Below are 17,617 nucleotides of genomic sequence, written 5' to 3' on the forward strand. Positions count from 1 at the left end.
GATAAAGAAAAATATTTCCTTTAAAAAAAAAAGGAGAAAAAGCAAGTGAGAAGCAAGAGATTCTTCAGTCTTTTTATTTCTCAGCATTAATCAGAATAAATCTAATGAAGAAATGTCTATGGAAGAGGCTGGATCCACTGACAGCCCCAGATTATGTTTTATATGCATCTTCTTCCATAACTCCTGAAATATGATAGGGGCTTGAATCCAGCTTAACAGAGGCCCTTAACAAATGAAATAAGTTTAGCAACCCCTGTGGGAGGTAAATATTTCATATTTAATATCTGTCTGGTCTTCATAGAAGATGTTGATTTCAGAAATGATCAAAGTTTTGCATATTGTGTTTGATGAGCAACCAGGTTTCTTGAAATATCCTTCACACAATCACATCCTATATAGGAAAAAGAGATCTAATCAACCCATCTTACCCAAAATTATTTACCCAGTTCTTTCCCAAGTTGTTTAATTGCTAGAAAATTCTAGTTGGTCTCCTCTTAAAAAGTCATACCTACAAGGCCCATGGCTAATTTAAATTCATCTTTGAATATCTGCAAAAGTTTACTCACACCTGCTTCACCCTATAAAAAAGTGAAATAAAATTAATGTGTTGAAGTAAAACATGTCATTTCTTGAAGATCATTTGATGTTTACCTGATAAGAAAGTCCCCATAAGATAGGTCTTCCAACAAAGACAGCTCTTGCACCAAGAGCTAAAGCTTTAAGAGCATCTGTGCCAAACCTCACACCTCCATCTAAATACACCTCACACTTTCCATCAACTGCAGACACTACTTCAGGCAAGGCTTCAATCTAAAACATGAGCAAAAAATGGTGTAGCAAAAGCTGCCTCTTAATGTTTTTTATCTGGTAGAAATTAATAGAGGTTTATTGGAGAGATAAGTATTTCCTCTTACAGTGGCAGGAACACCATCAAGTTGTCGTGCACCATGATTTGAGACTAGGATACCATCAACACCATGTTGAACAGCTAATCGTGCATCTTCTGCTGTCAAAATGCCTTTCAAAACAATTGGCAACTTTGTCACAGATCTTAACCATGGAATAAACTCCCACGTTAAAGATGAATTGATTAAAGAATTAACAAAAGTTGCCAGACCAGAATCTTTATCACTCTTGACACCAGTTGCATAACTCTGCTTGTAGTTTGCTAATGTTAGATGAGGAGGTAAAGAAAATTTATTGCGGGCATCACCATACCTACGTCCAAGGAGAGGTGTATCTACCGTCACAGCAATAGCTTTAAAACCTGAACTTTCAGCTCTTCTAATCAAGTCTAGTGTAACACTTGGATCTTTATAGACATACAGTTGTAACCATTTCAAGCCAGATGATGATGCTTCAGCAACTTCTTCAATTCTTGATGTTGACCAAGAACTCAGCATCATACATGTACCAGCTTGAACAACAGCTGGAAGAGATTTTAGAAATTGACTTGAAGTGTGTGTTGACATGTTTGATAAAAGAACAGACTAACAGTCGCTCAAAAACAAACCTCTTGCTGTAGCTATTTCTCCATCAGGATGTGCCAACTTCTGCATGGCAGTTGCAGCAACACAAATTGGAAAATCAATTTTTTCTCCAAGAATTGTGGTCGACATATCGATATTCGAGACATCTTTCAGAATACGTGGACGTAATTTAAGTCTGTCAAATAACATGTGCATTAGTAACAGTAAAATTATAATTGCATTGCAATTTAGCTAACATTGATACCTTTCAAAAGCCTGTCTGTTTTCCCTCAAAGTAATTCCTTCGTTTGCTCCAGAACTATAATAATCCCAAGCATTCTTTGGGAGAAATGCTCTGGCATAATTTTCAAAATCGGAAATGCAAACTGGTTCACTAACAGCTATAGAATTCAGATTTGCATCGTGATCCGCCATTTTGCATCGCGCACAGTCTGGGATGACTGGGAAGTCTGGGGCTAGTATCAGTGAAGAGGCTGAAAGTCCGAAGACCAGACTTGGAAATCATTTCAAAACGGATGGAGGAAACGTTGCAATTCTCGCTAGAACAGTTCTATTTACTTTATGACTTCGAGTAACAACCAGAACGTTTCCATTTTTTGTGTATGCATGTTAGAATTTTAAATGTATTTGTGATAAATATTTTTCTGAGAGATCGTTAATTCAGAGGGTGTGACTCTATGGCTATGACTTCGCTTGGTCTTTCTCTAACAACATCATCTTTCAGCATTGTGATACAAAATATGTTGGTCTATTCTGAGCCATCGCTGCATTCTGTTCCTCGATATTATCACCTTGTTCACTGTCAATATTTACTTCGTTAACTATATCTAGTTCATGCTCTTCTTCAATACTGCTACCAAGATGACTGTCATACAAGGCTGCACCTGCACACCGCACTTTGTTGTTACCAGAGGTGTTGTACAAGGATGCTGCTGGTGATACACTCGGCGTTGTACTGCGGGAGCTACTGAGGTCACAATTATCCAATACTTGAAGTAACTCGTTTTGTGTCGGTCCGCCCATGTTGTCTGAAAGAGTGAATAAAACACTTACTATCACCCTATTCTACCATCTATACACGAAGAATGAATAGTGAAATATAATATCTACCTGTCTGTCTATTTGCTTGTTGTAGTGCAGAAGATAGATCCCACATCTAAACATTCCAAAGAAAATGTAAAGACAGAGAACTGAGAGAAGAGTACTCGCATTAATGTAGTGAAAACTTTGTGTCTGACCTGTATGCAGCCATTAGAATGGCCAGTGAACAGATATCTCCGCGGTCTTGTACCCATACCACTTGAACCCTCACATTCATTGACACAATATGAAATGATCATGCTGCCATCAACTGATCTTATGGTGCAAACACGTTTACCAGTTGATACAAGTCTGATAAACAAGTGATCAGAATCTGGAACAACTTTTTGAACAAAGATTTGTTGATCATCCCGTTCACCAAACGGACCTAAAAAAACGTACAATTTGCAAGTTGAATGTTTGCTTCACACTACAGGAAAGTTACATTGGCAACTTTGCTGCCCTTTTCGTTCTTCTGATGCAAACGAGGAAAGTTGTAATCGCAAATCTTTGCACCAAATTTTTTAATCATAAAGCTGAATAAGTTTTTCCATAAATATTTTCTGTATCTTTTGAATTAAACTAAAGGAGAAACTCACGAAAAACTTACGTATATATTATTAGCCGGTATTTACCTATCATATTTCCAGACGCAGAGCTTGGATGATGCTCAGATCGCTCTAATGAAACCACTTTATATGAAGCAAGAGGAGTGGAGCCAGGTTGCGTTGATAACATTCCTCGAAATCTCGTCACGTTCCACGTACGAACATGATTGTAATCAGAGCAAACTGCGACAGAAAAAATAAGCAAATAGTTTAGTAAACTGCGAACTTGTTGCTGGTTTAGGAAGTCTTCCATAGCCTTGTTGCATGTAAGGTTTCACAACGTTTTAAAAGTCTATTGCATTGAACAACTGATTTTACGAAAATACCTGATATCAAGTGTTTTTCACTCAACATAACTTTTATGACGGGAGAACGATGTACAGTATAAGTTTGAAACAACTGTGGACCATGTCCAGCGGCATACACCGTCTCTGGATGTTGAACAATGATTCGCACCACCCCCGAGTCCGTACCATATGCTATCTCAATCCAGTTACCACCACTGATACCTATCAATATGTGAAAATTGATGATAGTCAATAATTCCTTGAAGTAACGTAAAAAGGCCTCTGAAAATAGGCAAATTGACATAACTGCTGAGCAACCACTATTCTCAGTCAATTATCTTAAGATACCCACATGACTTTGGAGTGAGATAGACACTCAATGCAGTCACTTTATCACCAGCAGGATCTCGATAAAGTTCAGTGACCAATAAATCATTGTCTTTCATTCTGAGGGGAAATTTCTCCATGTCTGTTAAAATAAAATGGGCTAAATTAACAAGATTATCCTTAGGGACATTGAGCAAACTTCTTTTGCCATTCTCCTATCTGAGGAGTCAACATACCAATGTAATAAATAGATCCATTATCACATCCCAGCAGGAGCAACGTTCCTCCAGTATCATAACTTGATATAGGAATTACCACTTCTTGTACCTTCAAATATAATGAAAATTTTCACAATCTTATCAGTGCATTAATGGTTGATAAAAAACATACAACAAATGTCAATCAGTTGAGGTATGGCAAAATATGAATGCAGTTGCATTCCTTCAGCACTATGATGTTGAACATGGTATATCAGCTCTGACCTGCCAATGCCTTGGCATTCTTGAATTCCAAATACCAACTTTTCCAGTGTAACTTAGAGCAACACTTGACTGCCAACAAAGAACAGCGCATCAATTTGTATACCAAGATCAAATTTTCCTGAAATATGAAAATAATATTTGAAAAAAAATGAATGATGAGAAATGGTCCAATCAAACCTCAATAAATACCAGGCATACCTATAGCAGTGCCTTGTGTGCAGTTCCAGAGCTGAAATTTACTTCCTGTTTAGAAAAAAACCAAAGATACTGTACTGTGTTTATGGTAATGACTGTGGTATAACAACCAATAACTATTAACTTTTGTTGAAACATGAAATTCTGACCTGATGAAGCAGCAACCAATTTATCCCCCCATTGTCCAACCACACGTGTGTTAAGTGCAAGATGCTCAACTGTCTCTTCAAGAAAGGGACTGGTAAAGACTTGTTCTCTTGAACCTTTGTGATCGGTAAGTCTAAATAACAAGAACAATTGGTATAACAACTGCCTAAATAGACAAAACATGTCGCGATGTTTTGACCTGAGGGCCTTCGTCAGGAGAGCTACTAATTCTCCTGACAAAGGAGAGTTACTAACTCTCCTGACGAAGGTCCTCAGGTCGAAACGTCGAGAAGTGTTTTGTCTATTTAGGCAGTTGTTATACCACATTTGATGCTAAGTTGTTTGAAGACACTGCCACGCTGCTCCTTGGTTATATTTGAACTACTTTGTTTGATAATCAATGAATCTCAACTTACTGAAAACAACACACGCATCTTGGATAAGCAACAGCTAACCAGTTGTGATGACCCGTTAACACTTGAACTCTGTGAAGATCTTAAGAAATATGAAGTGAAGAGACAACTATAGCTTGCATTATTTCATATTTTAAAAAGAAACTCTCTTGAATACCTCCCAATTTCTCTATGCCATCACATCTCGTCTCCTGGTCATCGGATGAGGTACTAAGCTTGTCACTGCAACCTACTAGTTTGAAGTATATCTTCGCAGGAATTCCTGGTAGTTCTAAAATCAAAGAATACTCATTTATATATTTGTGTTTTGTTACTATAATATATTTCAAAATATCAATAAGTCACCTGCAGTGTGTAGATATCCATGAAAATACACATTTCCACATTTTGAACCACTGATATCTTCACAGAGAGTAAGGCGTTTTACTAAATTTCCAGACAAAAATATTATTGAATAGAAAATCCAAAAATCAGAAAAAAATCTGGCAAATATGGTGGACATACCAAGCGGTGTTATTCCATAAAATTCAGCTTCATGCTTTACAACCTTCAAGTCCAAACCCCTTTGTCAGAAAAAAAACCATTAGGCAACATACAAAACACCAACCACTGACCATTGGATAGATGAGAGCAAAATATCAGACACAACTTGCATACCTTAAATCAAGTTCCTTGGTTCGTAAAAAGTTCAAAATTGGAACAAAAGCATCTGGATCACGGTCAATAAAAACCTGTGGGAGCAATGATATTGGATTGAATGATTTTAAGAGTTTTCACCAGCAACAAAGTGACCATTTATGATACTTACTGCTCCTGTCTCATCCTTTATTGATTCAATTCTTCCACTAAGCAAACTATTGAATGATATATTGATTGCATTACTTTCAGATATTATCAATAAATTATTAATTGGATAGAAAATATATTATTGACCTGGAGAAGAATGAGTCAGGTATCCACATTAAAGTTTGTGTCGATGTGGAAAATCTAAACAAAATACACACAATGCTTCTTTAACATGAGCAAATTTGTTGAACAAGTTTTGAAAGTTGAATACATAACATGTTGATGTTAATAACATTCAGTTTTAATCGACACCTGAATTAACTTACCTTCTTCCCCCAACATTCAGTCTGACAATTTCTCCGCTCATATCTTGCTATATAAATACCGAAAACTTCAAGCTTCTGTACAAAGCAATGCTCTTCAAGTTAAAGTTGACTGTTTTTCCTCAAATAACATTTCCAGGCAAAAACAAAATCCCCGTTGCGACATTTTCTGATATTAAACGTCGTGTAAGGTCAATATTAGGTCTCGTTGTCGCAATTTGATGGTAACAATTTGACAACTTTATGACGTTATGCAACTGCGTTAGAACAAACAATACAACCTCGATACGTGATTTTTTTCCGCCTGAACGTATACCCAAGTACGAAAATACGTTCAAACGGAAATACCAAATTGTGAAAATGACGTGAAGCATATTCCGCAGTGCCAGTGGTAGCGCAATGATTCATTTTAATTCCTTCTTCTTCCGTATTAAATTGTGACTAATTGTCCAGTACAGAAACACGATTACTACAGCCAGTTTGCATTTTTTATCTTCGAGACCAAGTTAGTTTAGAACCCTGATATGCGTGTCTAAATATTCAATATTTTATTGTTTTGACGAGTGTGTCGCTGTCACGGATGAATAATTCTTTTTGTGCTTTATATCATTCATTCATTCAGACTCGCAAGTTCACAGCTGCCTTTATTTGTAAAGAGCGTTTCCGGTTTTTTCAAGCTTGATTTGTTTATAACTATCTCGTGAATGTCACACGAAAATGTCAAACGTTTATAGGGAACTGCTCTGTTTTCCATCACGTTTAACAGTTTATGCAAAATACTTTGCTTAGTACTCGTACGTGTGTCATGTGTAAAAGAAATCGCCGGATTTTGTTTATTTTCTTCTGAAGTGCGTCAGGATCTGCGCTAGTATTATCTGGAATTTGTAAGTATGATCCGTAATATCGGTTAGTTTTATGAATTTCGCTTCCCAAAGAATATTTGTCGTATGATCATGTGTTTGAAATATATCTCTTTCCCTTTCCATCTGATGGTCATTTGGTAGTTTGTTTATGAGACGCTAAGTTTAGTAAACAATAATGGAAAGCTCTGTCAAGGTTGCCGTGCGGGTTCGTCCCTTGAATGAAAGCAGTAGAGTCGCACTGCTCGGAAGGTCGATTGTGATTGGTTATATGTAATTGGCGGTTGCAGTGGTTGCAGCCAATCATGTGTAAAGGAGCTGCAGGGAAAAACCTCGGGAAAAAGCTCTCGAATTATTCCAATATCAATCGAGTACCACGACCAGTATTCACGAAATTAATATCAAGATTTTGAACGAGTGGTTGCTTGTCTGTTATTTTTGGCTCTTTTTTAGTGGTTATGGATGTTAACAGTTGTGGAATCTTAACGTGTGGATGAAATTTCAGCGATATTTTCAGCGACTATAATATATACACTTTTGTTTATTACAGTATCGCCCGATATTTATATTAAAGGCGTTGTTACACTTTCACATCAACTTACAAATGAGCAAAAAATTGGAAAAACAATGTTGTGTCGATTAAAAAACAGCTCATAACCTTCTACATGTTTTTGAAATAATTTTTGTGTTAAAATTGGTCACGCGTAAACTTCTTTCGAAACATTGTTGCGTTCGTTGCGAGTTGGTGTTGAAAATTGCTATAAAAAGTTAAAAACTATAATTTACCTATAAGGCCAACTAGTTCATAAAGTGAAACATTAAAGCTTATAAGTATATTAATTCCAAAAGGCACAACTATAGAATACCCCACAAGGTTATTTAACTGTCTATTCAAATAACTAATTCATACACTAGAAATGAATAACTATTTATTGATTTGTTTTCTTTTAACATTTCATATAAAATCATACTTTATAATATATGGATTTTCATAAAGTTTAGAGATGTGGGGTCATTTACTAAAACGTGTTTTATTCATGGTGGGGTATTCTATAGTTATTCCATTGGTGAGTAAAATTATCTGTACCAAACACTATAGCTTATGGTAATTAATTACAGTGGACAATTAATTACCTATTACTGGTTGATGGGGACTTTGGCACTTTTATCAATTTAATTGTCCAATTTTGGATAATTAAAATATCAAGGTATGGATGAAATTCCATCTGTTAAATCACAGTTGGTTGAAGGATGAACAGTATCCCTTGATTAACCATGGTTAAAATGTATTAAAGATCTTTGAGGCCTGTTGTCCAGTAACACCCTTTTGTTTCTATTACTGGAACTCTGGAATGTTATGTTAATATGGTTTTGAATTGAAATTTGTTTTCATTAAATCACTGCCCTTTGTCCTCTGCGACAGCTTTATGCCCCTCCCTAGTGAAGGTCTTGTGTAACAGTGCACTATTGTACTGGTAGTAGATAATGTAACAGTGCACCATTGTAATTAGATAATGTAACAGTGCACCATTGTAATTAGATATGACAGTCTTGAGCACATGTATATAGGGAGCACGAGAATGAAATAAAGACTCTTAGAAACTGAATTCAACGTGTGTGTGTCTCAGGCAGCTCGGCCCGTTACACTTGAGTGTATATATTATCAAAATAGCCATGTAATGATCCAAAGTAATAATCTTCCTTCAGGAAATTGCAAGAAATAAAGTCAGAAACACCCAAAATGGCAGTCTAAAACGCGGAATGGAACATTTGAGATTCTGAATTTTTATTCGTTTTTATTGCTAATTTGCAATACTTCTTGTATAAATGGGTAAATAAAGCCCCATTAGTTCGTACTATCCGTATTTATGTACGTATGTATAATGTAGCGACGTAATTGCTTGAATGTTTTTGAATGTGCATGGCGATAATTACAGAGATCTGAGAATAGATGTCAATCATAACGCTGTCAATCAATCATTGGTTTGGAATTGCACGTGTTCTGTTCGACCGCATTCTTCGTTTTCGGAAGTTGTTATGTAATCCAAGCTGATAAACTTGCCTTTTTTTGAATTGTGATCGGAAAATATTTCTTTCAAACTAAAGATTTTCTATTTCATCGTGTTAGCTACGCCCTTGGGAACCGAGATCGGAGTATAACTAAACTTTAGGTAAGTAAATTCTCTTCTTTTATTTTACGACGTTGTAAACAACTGATCAAGTAGATGCGTGTTTTCCTTTTTAAAGCATAACGATAGCTTTTAATTTAGTGAGTAAAATATGTACAGCACAGGAAATGCTATTTCTCCTCAAAGCCTTTTTGGACATAAGCCGCTCGAAAGCCTGTATATTTGAAAATCTCTCGTTGGCTGAAGTTGCCGAAAACAATCACACATGTACAAGTCTGTAATCATGAAATAGTAATCGAGATTTTATTGTTGAGATTCAGCAAAAATGAAATTTTTTGGTTGTACACATTTTTACAGCTAGTGTAACTGTATTGTAATATATGCACAGGAAAAAAAGACAACAGTGTTTTAAAATAAACAGTCTATACCAATATTTCGGAATTTAGATGTCGGCGACACGGTGTTGATAGATCGTAGATCATGCAGGGTCTTTGTATTCCGAATAAAGAATTATATATCATCGACAAATAAATCATGAAAAGACTATGTTTACACCACTGAAATACAGAATAGATGGAAGGATGGAAACTGAAGCCGAATTTCGGTCGGCTTTCAACATTAACATTCAAATTTTTGAACAGGCATTTTTTCTTCAAATCTCCCAACATTTTTATATCTATTGGCATACCTAAAAAGTACATTGTATGTGTAGTACCCGGTAGATGTCGTGTGCCGCAACTATATTTTCTTTTTCTTAGGGTTGTCGCTATGAGCTCAGCCTCAGGCTCAGCCATAAAAACGAGTACCAAGCGAGGGGCAAGTAGCTGTCCTCAATGCCATGCTACTTACTTTAACCGATATAAGCCACCGAACTGCCCAACGTGCAACTACGATCTGGGTGGCACATATATTCCAAGAAAGAAAGCGCGTTTGGCAATACCAGAATGCACTGAAATACTTAAAGGAGAAATGGCAATATATTCATCAAAGACCAGCTGTCACGACGACAGATGTTTGCTGGTGATTGAAAAGAATGGAAAAATTTGTCATCACCCAGAGTGCAAGGACATGCGGGCTGTTCTAGTAAACAGCGACCAACTGGCAAGTTTTGAATGCAAACATCTGGAAAAGGTGAAGAACTCCATTGAACCGCTGGCAAAATACATCAACTTCCCGGTGCTGGAGGCATATCCGTGTGATTTAACAACAAAAGCTGCACTGACCGAAGTAAAAACGACATGCGGCGAACATTTACCCATTGCAGTTCAGGTTTCCCCAACAATGTACTGCGTTTTTGGAAAGCCGACAGCTAACAACCCAGTTGGATACTGCCATGTCCGAGTGACGGAGACCACTGTGCGATGCTGTTCGAAAGATTGCAAGATGATGATAGGAAAGAGCAAACAACTGAAATCGAAGTGTCTCTGCATTCACGTGCATATGCTCCTGTGCTTGGGTATTGTCAAGAAAGATTCACCTGCGATGGGCAACGCCAACGACGAACCTACGCACAATGCCGTCAACGCCGAGAATGAAGACCACCAACAAGTTTCGGAAAGCCTGTCACGCTCAAATACAATTGAGCTAAACATGAAACGTTCACTGCCTACTCCCATTCCAAAAGAGATCATTTGCAAACCAGGAGTAATAGATTCGTCACCTGCTGGGTGGCCAGAAATCCTTGAGCCATCGGAAACATTATGTGGTTTATGTAGTAGTCCTCTTGGGGAAGGGAAAGCACACCATGGTTCTAGAGGGAAATCGTATTTGTTGACGGAGTTGAATCCCTTTAAAGAGATAAAAGTTCGCGTGAAAATGTGCACCAACACTAACTGCTCAGCAATGAATCAAATTTTCCCGTATGAGCTTGGTATGTTTAAGTAGTTTCTTTAATTCTTGTTGATAAAAATACGTTTTGAAGCCTATTCACACGACCCGTTTTTTGGGTACTGATTTTTTCCATGGATACTGACAAGTCAGTGAGGTATCAGATCCAGCCAAAAAGAAACGGGCCGTGTGAACAAGCGTTCTCGAGGGCAAAGCGGGCATTTATTACAGTGACAAACAACATTTGTTATAAAAGTGTAAGTTCACATGCAGTACTAGTTACCTAACTACTAAAAATAAGACCCACAATATGTCATGGACCAGAAAATATGTTCATGGACTGCTTATATATGAGCCCGTTGAGCTGCGTTGATTTTGGTTTCTAGGGTTAAGGGTAAGCTCCCGAGATGCATATTTTTCCAATTACCTCTTTCATTTTCAGGTCTTTTCAACATAAGCGACAAGATTCTAGTCCCGTTTCAAATTTTGCTGGAATGGAGAGAATTATTTAGAAAAGGAGTTCCAATCTCAATAGCGATAATAAGCAAACTTAATGCGATGGCAGAAAGGGCTGCAGTAAGTATTCCTATAGTGTTTCAAATAGATAAACATATATTCTGATAATTGATACCCAAACTAATATTGCCATCAATATTGGATCAGCGATGTTGATTATTGGAAGGTGTAGCATATTCTTCGGTCGTTTAACTAACCTTTATTGCGGTTAGATAGTCATTTACATACGTGTAGCTACTAACGATTAACGATATATATTCGTCTTATACCAGACTAACTGCCTGACTGAATAACCTTTCAACACTGATGATATATGTTGATGACACATACAAACGGTTATCCGATCACTGATACTGTTATAAGCAGTCTAATTGCCGTGAAACTGTTTAATACCAGTGAGTCAATTCCTTACAGGAGCCGCCTGAACGAAATGTAATTGAAAACTTGGCAAACTACATTTACAATGGCTACTACTGCTTCGAGGCTATCACTGACCGTGATTTAGATTCTGTTGTATGTGGGATATGCGGTGTCATCGGAAATGTGTACTTTGGCGATGGAAATGAAAAAAACTGTTGCGGTATTGGCCAGGTAATTCACTCTTTCCTGTCAAATAATAACTATTGAAATTATCAGCAACTGATTGAAGAACTTCAAAGGGACATTATATAAGTATCAAATATTTGTATACCTAGCTTCGGGATGTATCGATATTCGATAGCCATTAAAAGGAGTCACGCATTTCGTATCATTTGGTATAGATAGACTATACGCAACCAGAAAATGTATCTGAAAGTTCGCCCCCGACATTGGAACCCTTTTTAAATAAAATAAAACGGCGGTGGGTAGAAAGCACCTCATATACGAAAACAGCAGAAAAATTCAAAGTGCACGTGGCTGATATCCCACCTGTAATTGCTCCGTCAATGAGAGGCACCCGCCTGTATAACACAGAGCTACAGAAGAACAGCACATTTCTGAAAGAGAATAAAAGCACAAAAGGTTTGTTTTTCTATTGTAACTCGTTTCCACTATTTGAGGCGACTTTTAAGTTCAGAGACATAATTAAGTAAGGCATATTCTATTAGATGTTCAATTTCATCAGCCAAACAGTAATGCAAAACAGCTTCATGAATATTCCTCCCTTTACCTCAATACTCCCTTTCGATAATCACGTCACCGGTCAATTGGCCCGCGAGCTTCGCTTAATGAATTGAAACCATCCTTATAGTATATACTTGAATGTTTAACTAATCGAAAGCGAGGCTCCCAGGCCAAATAAACAGTGAATTACGTAATTATCGCTTAGCATCGACCATCTAACGTTCAACTATTTTAGCCCAATTTGAGAATCTACAACAAAGTTCGCTAAATCAGTTAATATTATATACATAAATTTTACTTGCACCTTACTATTGTCTATTATCAAAAGATTAATCAAGAGCACAGTAAGAGACTTTAAAGCACATACGCGGTGTGCAATAATTGCCTTCGAATATGTTTACTAATATACAGCACTAACTTGTTCTCCAGGTGATCCTGCATTACTGCATTCCATTATTCGAGAAGGAAAATTGGATATGACCAAGTTAAGAGAGCTTGATGAAACATCGCTGAAGTCCTTTTGCCAAGATTGTCGAATCCCAATCGGGGGGAAGTCAATGGTGAGTGGTTTTTCAGAGTTTTAAACATGCGAGTATTACATATAATATGTACTACCGGATGAGCGGGGAGATGTTTTCGTGGTTAGCAATTAAACAATATACTGCTGTTACATTGGAACTCAGAGGTAGCCATAGAACAGAACATATAAAAGTTGAATAGTCAATTCATAATATCTATTTCAATTTCTACTCTACAGGAAAAAATGCGTGTTGCATTGCAGACCTTATATGAAACACTATTGGTGGGATCAAGCCCCTGTCATGGCTTTACGAAAGTTCCTGGTCAAACTGGTGGTTTTTACCATATAGTTTGTCGTCATGGAGTGAGTAAATATTTAATAAACTGCAGTCAGTACTTGTAGTGTAGTTAATATCAACCATATATACTGATTGTTAAAATGCATAATTGCATCATTTTTCTTATAAGGTGACCGCTGCTTCGAAATTCTTAACTCTGCAAGAATCTGTGAGAGATGCTGCAGACCTCTACCTTTCCTTCAAATATCCACCTTTGATGTTCCTGTGTGATACAGCATGCGGTTTCGCTCGCCATATGGATTGCCGTGTTCCAGAAGTAGCAAATCAGCTATGGGGAAAATTTTCTGGATGTTTTGAAGAACCAACTTTGGGGAAACCTCCTGCTAAGGTCATTTGACATTTATAATATGCTTATAATATTCAACACATAATTAATATATGAGGTACTCTACTAGTATTTTTGAATCTGTCCGACGCAATAGTAATTTACCTTTGACGATTGCCACAATCATCGCAATATAGCGAATTTGGGAAGTGTCTATCGAGATGTTACTATCTGTTTATAGGATAACAGTGTGCCAGTGCTTGCTACTGCCGAGTATAGGAGTGAGGCCACAGAAGCAACCTGCTATGATGATGGGACATTTAAGCATCCAATTACTGGGAATGCAAGAAGATATGTACTTGGTGATAGGTTTCATAATTCTGCGAACCCGCACAAGTCTCCTTTATGTGATTATCACGATATTAATCTTCTCCTGCAATCAAATACCATCAAGACAAGCTACCAGGAATGTGAGAATAACAGAAAAACATCCGTCGACTCAGAAGTTCATGTGTGCAGGAATTTGGCACTCACTTTTTTTACAATTACCTCATGGACTACTTCCAAAATGAAGATATTGTGAAAAAGCAAAGGCAGCTGGCAGCTGCTAATTTGAAACCAAATCAGGAACTGAAAAGAGACAGGTTTCAACGTTTTGTTGTTATTAACAATGAGTGAAAGTTAGATATACCATCAAGTACAATGTTATGTACCAGTTAATGTAAATTATTAGGCCCGTTTATACACAATGCTTGCCATCCAGATCAAAACATGATATATCATGGCATGCAGTATTTACAATACCATACTTTGTTTGAAGCTGGTTTACGTTTTATACCAACACACACACTATAAAATGAAATAGAAATGTTTTCTTTGTAAAATATAGAAAAAAATGCAGGGCATCATGTAGTGGGTCACTTAAGCCCGCCGGTTTTCCACTGGGCGGAATTTTACGCGCGGAGAGGAATTTTTCATTGTCTGCGTGCTTTCATGCTCCGCTCCGCTCTGCCTTGTGGAAAACAGGCTTATTTTGGAGCAAGCTGAACTAATGAAGTGACAATTCACATGTATTCACTGTAATTACAAAACTATATTATACTTATTTCACGGCCGCACATAATGCACATTGTACTTACCAATGATGCCATTTACAACATTTATCACAGCCAACCCAATTTACCGCCTTGCCATAAATTAGATCCTCTGGGGGTTCATCTTGCCCACAAGTATCACACACAGATTCGTCATCATTGGATACTTAATGTTTAGAGATGAAATTCAAATAAGTTTAACAGGGCAATATAACGAATTAACGATACAATAGTCACCTACAGATCGTACTAGTGAAGTGCACATCATATACAGGGTGTCTCAAAAAAAACGCAACCACTTAAATATGCAGAACATTAATACAGCTCTAAAGCGCAATAGATACGCACCTCTGGGAATTGAAAATGGCGCTTGATCCTCATTTACAATGCTAGAAGTAATTTTAGCTGAACTATGGTGCAAACCCGAACAATATTAATATTCTTGCATATTTAAGTGGTTGCGTTTTTTTTTAGACACCCTGTATATGAGCGTATAAAACAATCAATAATTACATTCTATGGTATATAATGACTTATAGCTGTACAGCACGTTAATAAAAATTATTTTAAACTGCACACATATTTGAAGAGTTGTTTAAAATACGTTCTATTAAACTTTTATACGTTTAAAAATCGTTCTATTAGCATTATTAATAATACTAATTTCTGCAAGGCGGATTTGATTCTATGAAATTGCATATTATTTTTATATTTACCATCATTTGACAGCGTCTCTGTATCTCTTCTCAGAACCCCAACTGTTCCAGATACAGGTTCTGTGAACAGCGCCCTTCTTCCGTCTATGCATAAAAGTGCATAGTTACGTTTTTACATTAATATTTCTCAAAATAGTGTATGCCTGTTATGCCTAATCGTTCCCATAAACTGCGTATTGCTTATTTTAAATTTTGTAAAATGTTGTTGTGTTACATTATAAAAGTCTGAAGGGGTAAAATAAGGAGAAAATAAAGTATGGAGTGCAATCATTGATGTTAACAATTTGAATGTTATCATACATTCACATAAGTAATACAGCCGATTTACTACTGTCCCATTGAAGAATAGATCAGAAAATAAAAATAAAAACGGTAGAAATACAAAAGCTATTATATCTTGTATACTTACTACTCTTATAAGTATTTTGACTTCTTTCTTGGGTGAAAACCCCAACACAATCAGGCGCTATATCTTAAAGGATTGAAGAAGTCAATATAGTTATAGAAGTATAGTATTTTTAATACTATATAGCTACGAAATACGAATGATGCAACTTAAAGGCACGCGCGTAATGTTCAGTTGTCCTACTCGAGCTCTTGTTATGTCATGTTATTTGCATTTATTTCATCCATTTCGTTATTACCTTGATCATCATTTTGATCATTTTCATGATCATTTTCATCATCATTTTTATCATCATTTTCATCATCGTTTTCGTCATCGTTTTCATCATCATTTTTATCATCAATTTCATCATCATTTTCATCATCATCTCCTTTTTCGCCATCTTTACATGGATAAGAAATAATGTGTTATTTTTTATGCCAACCTAACCTAGACACAGTATAGTTCAACACGAATCAGACTAAATTGTAATGTATATACCTTGGTCGCTGTCATGTCCCTCGTATTGTTTGTTTGCTATTCGCATTCCGCTTTCAACACCCTTTAGAGAATAATCACCACATTTTAGAGAATAATCATAAATTGCAAAGTTATAACGCATATACTAGCTAATCATTGATTAATCGATAAATGGTTTTGATTGAATACTTCGGCAGTAGTTTTGAGCTATTTTTATTTCAATTTATATGTTAATTCTTGCGTTCTGCCTCAACAACTTTTCGCGGGGCCCACGAATTCTCTCGACGGCCCTGCATATCATAATCCATGCACGTACCTGAATGAAGACTTTTCGCTTTCTGGGAGTGAGAATATCATACTTTCTCTTGGAATTTGGTGACATATTCTATAAATATATTTAGAGAAAGCCTTACAAAGTTTTTTTATTAAGAGTATAAAATCTAGGTGCATGTATAATCGGTATATTATTTACCATTTTGACTGGTATTCCTTAGTAAGGTCTTCGTTAACAATTGTTGACAATAACGATAACACAGAAATGCACAATACTTAATTCTAAAAAGAATTTGTTCTACTAACTTACGTCTGTAATGTGCTCTGATAGGTTTTCAGTAATTACTTCTTGCTCTTCTGAATGGACGTCATGGTTATCATCTTTAAATGGCAAAGTGGCATTATTGCTTGCATATATTTTTCCGTTTGTATGCAGTAAAATCGTATCAACAAGGAGAAAATACTATCAATAGGAATACCTGCAAAGATTTGGCGTATTGACTCAATAGTGACTTCGATTAAATCTTCCACTGTCTCGTCTATTTGCGCTTGGTTGCTACGCCTTCGGCTAACTTGAAATCGTTCACCTTGTTCCACGCCAAGTACACCACATGCTATACAATCAGGTAAGAATTCATAATATAATTATGCGACTTACCACATTCTACTTGCATGGTAATATTTAACAATTAGTCGCCGAAAGCGAGGTGATTACAAGCCTATATTCACTGAGCTGAAGGCGAAGTGAATATTGGCTTGTAATCACCGAGCCTGTATGAGGCGACTATATAATTGTTTTAGTAAAAATTTCGAGGAGTTTACAAATAATAATCAACATAGTTTTATAAAAACGTATAATTACTTCAAATTTCTTAGTTAAATTACAACAACATATTCACGGGCCAGCTAGTGACTATCGCTTCAGTGACAGTGAATCTTGACCAATCAGAAT

The 17,617-nt window shown here is 36.5% G+C and overlaps 3 protein-coding genes and 2 long non-coding RNA genes across 6 annotated transcripts; 2 read left to right on the plus strand and 3 right to left on the minus strand.

Moving 5' to 3' along the window:
- Window positions 1-71: 71 nt before the first annotated feature.
- Window positions 72-1,923, minus strand: LOC114542523 (hydroxyacid oxidase 1-like). Its single transcript, XM_028562048.1, has 6 exons — window positions 1,735-1,923; window positions 1,514-1,665; window positions 915-1,429; window positions 652-810; window positions 509-578; window positions 72-391 (listed from the first exon to the last, which is right to left on the minus strand). The coding sequence occupies exons 1-6, from the start codon at window positions 1,902-1,904 to the stop codon at window positions 324-326; spliced, it is 1,134 nt and encodes a 377-aa protein (XP_028417849.1). The 5' UTR covers window positions 1,905-1,923; the 3' UTR covers window positions 72-323.
- LOC114542521 (BTB/POZ domain-containing protein KCTD3-like) lies at window positions 1,923-6,596 on the minus strand. The gene is given in 19 exon segments (XM_028562046.1): window positions 1,923-2,518; window positions 2,601-2,646; window positions 2,729-2,958; window positions 3,206-3,361; window positions 3,505-3,687; window positions 3,818-3,934; window positions 4,029-4,119; window positions 4,275-4,339; window positions 4,342-4,392; window positions 4,473-4,517; window positions 4,619-4,749; window positions 5,033-5,111; window positions 5,187-5,300; window positions 5,375-5,455; window positions 5,534-5,592; window positions 5,687-5,760; window positions 5,838-5,883; window positions 5,963-6,016; window positions 6,142-6,596. Coding segments are annotated over 19 exon segments (1,971 nt in total). The 5' UTR covers window positions 6,183-6,596; the 3' UTR covers window positions 1,923-2,210.
- A 300-nt stretch (window positions 6,597-6,896) lies between these two features.
- On the plus strand, window positions 6,897-8,588 carry LOC114542526. The gene is made up of 2 exons (XR_003689675.1): window positions 6,897-7,022; window positions 7,143-8,588. It is a non-coding gene; the product is annotated as an uncharacterized LOC114542526 (long non-coding RNA).
- Window positions 8,589-8,791: 203 nt separating this feature from the next.
- LOC114542534 (HMG domain-containing protein 3-like) lies at window positions 8,792-14,395 on the plus strand. The gene is made up of 10 exons (XM_028562057.1): window positions 8,792-9,169; window positions 9,886-10,997; window positions 11,397-11,530; window positions 11,885-12,061; window positions 12,232-12,472; window positions 13,004-13,134; window positions 13,332-13,457; window positions 13,562-13,780; window positions 13,959-14,187; window positions 14,292-14,395. Exons 2-10 carry the CDS (start codon window positions 9,896-9,898, stop codon window positions 14,393-14,395), a joined length of 2,463 nt encoding a protein of 820 aa, XP_028417858.1. The 5' UTR covers window positions 8,792-9,169; window positions 9,886-9,895.
- A 93-nt stretch (window positions 14,396-14,488) lies between these two features.
- LOC114542525 lies at window positions 14,489-16,213 on the minus strand. 2 transcript variants are annotated; one of them, XR_003689674.1, is made up of 5 exons: window positions 16,172-16,213; window positions 15,937-15,999; window positions 15,528-15,611; window positions 14,857-14,977; window positions 14,489-14,566 (listed from the first exon to the last, which is right to left on the minus strand). It is a non-coding gene; the product is annotated as an uncharacterized LOC114542525 (long non-coding RNA). The 2 variants fall into 2 exon arrangements; XR_003689673.1 differs by having other exon boundaries at window positions 14,496-14,977.
- Window positions 16,214-17,617: the final 1,404 nt, after the last annotated feature.

The sequence above is a fragment of the Dendronephthya gigantea genome, unplaced genomic scaffold (genome assembly GCF_004324835.1).
Source record: "Dendronephthya gigantea isolate DGI-Jeju-01 unplaced genomic scaffold, DenGig_1.0 000359F, whole genome shotgun sequence".
Lineage (NCBI taxonomy): Eukaryota > Metazoa > Cnidaria > Anthozoa > Malacalcyonacea > Nephtheidae > Dendronephthya > Dendronephthya gigantea.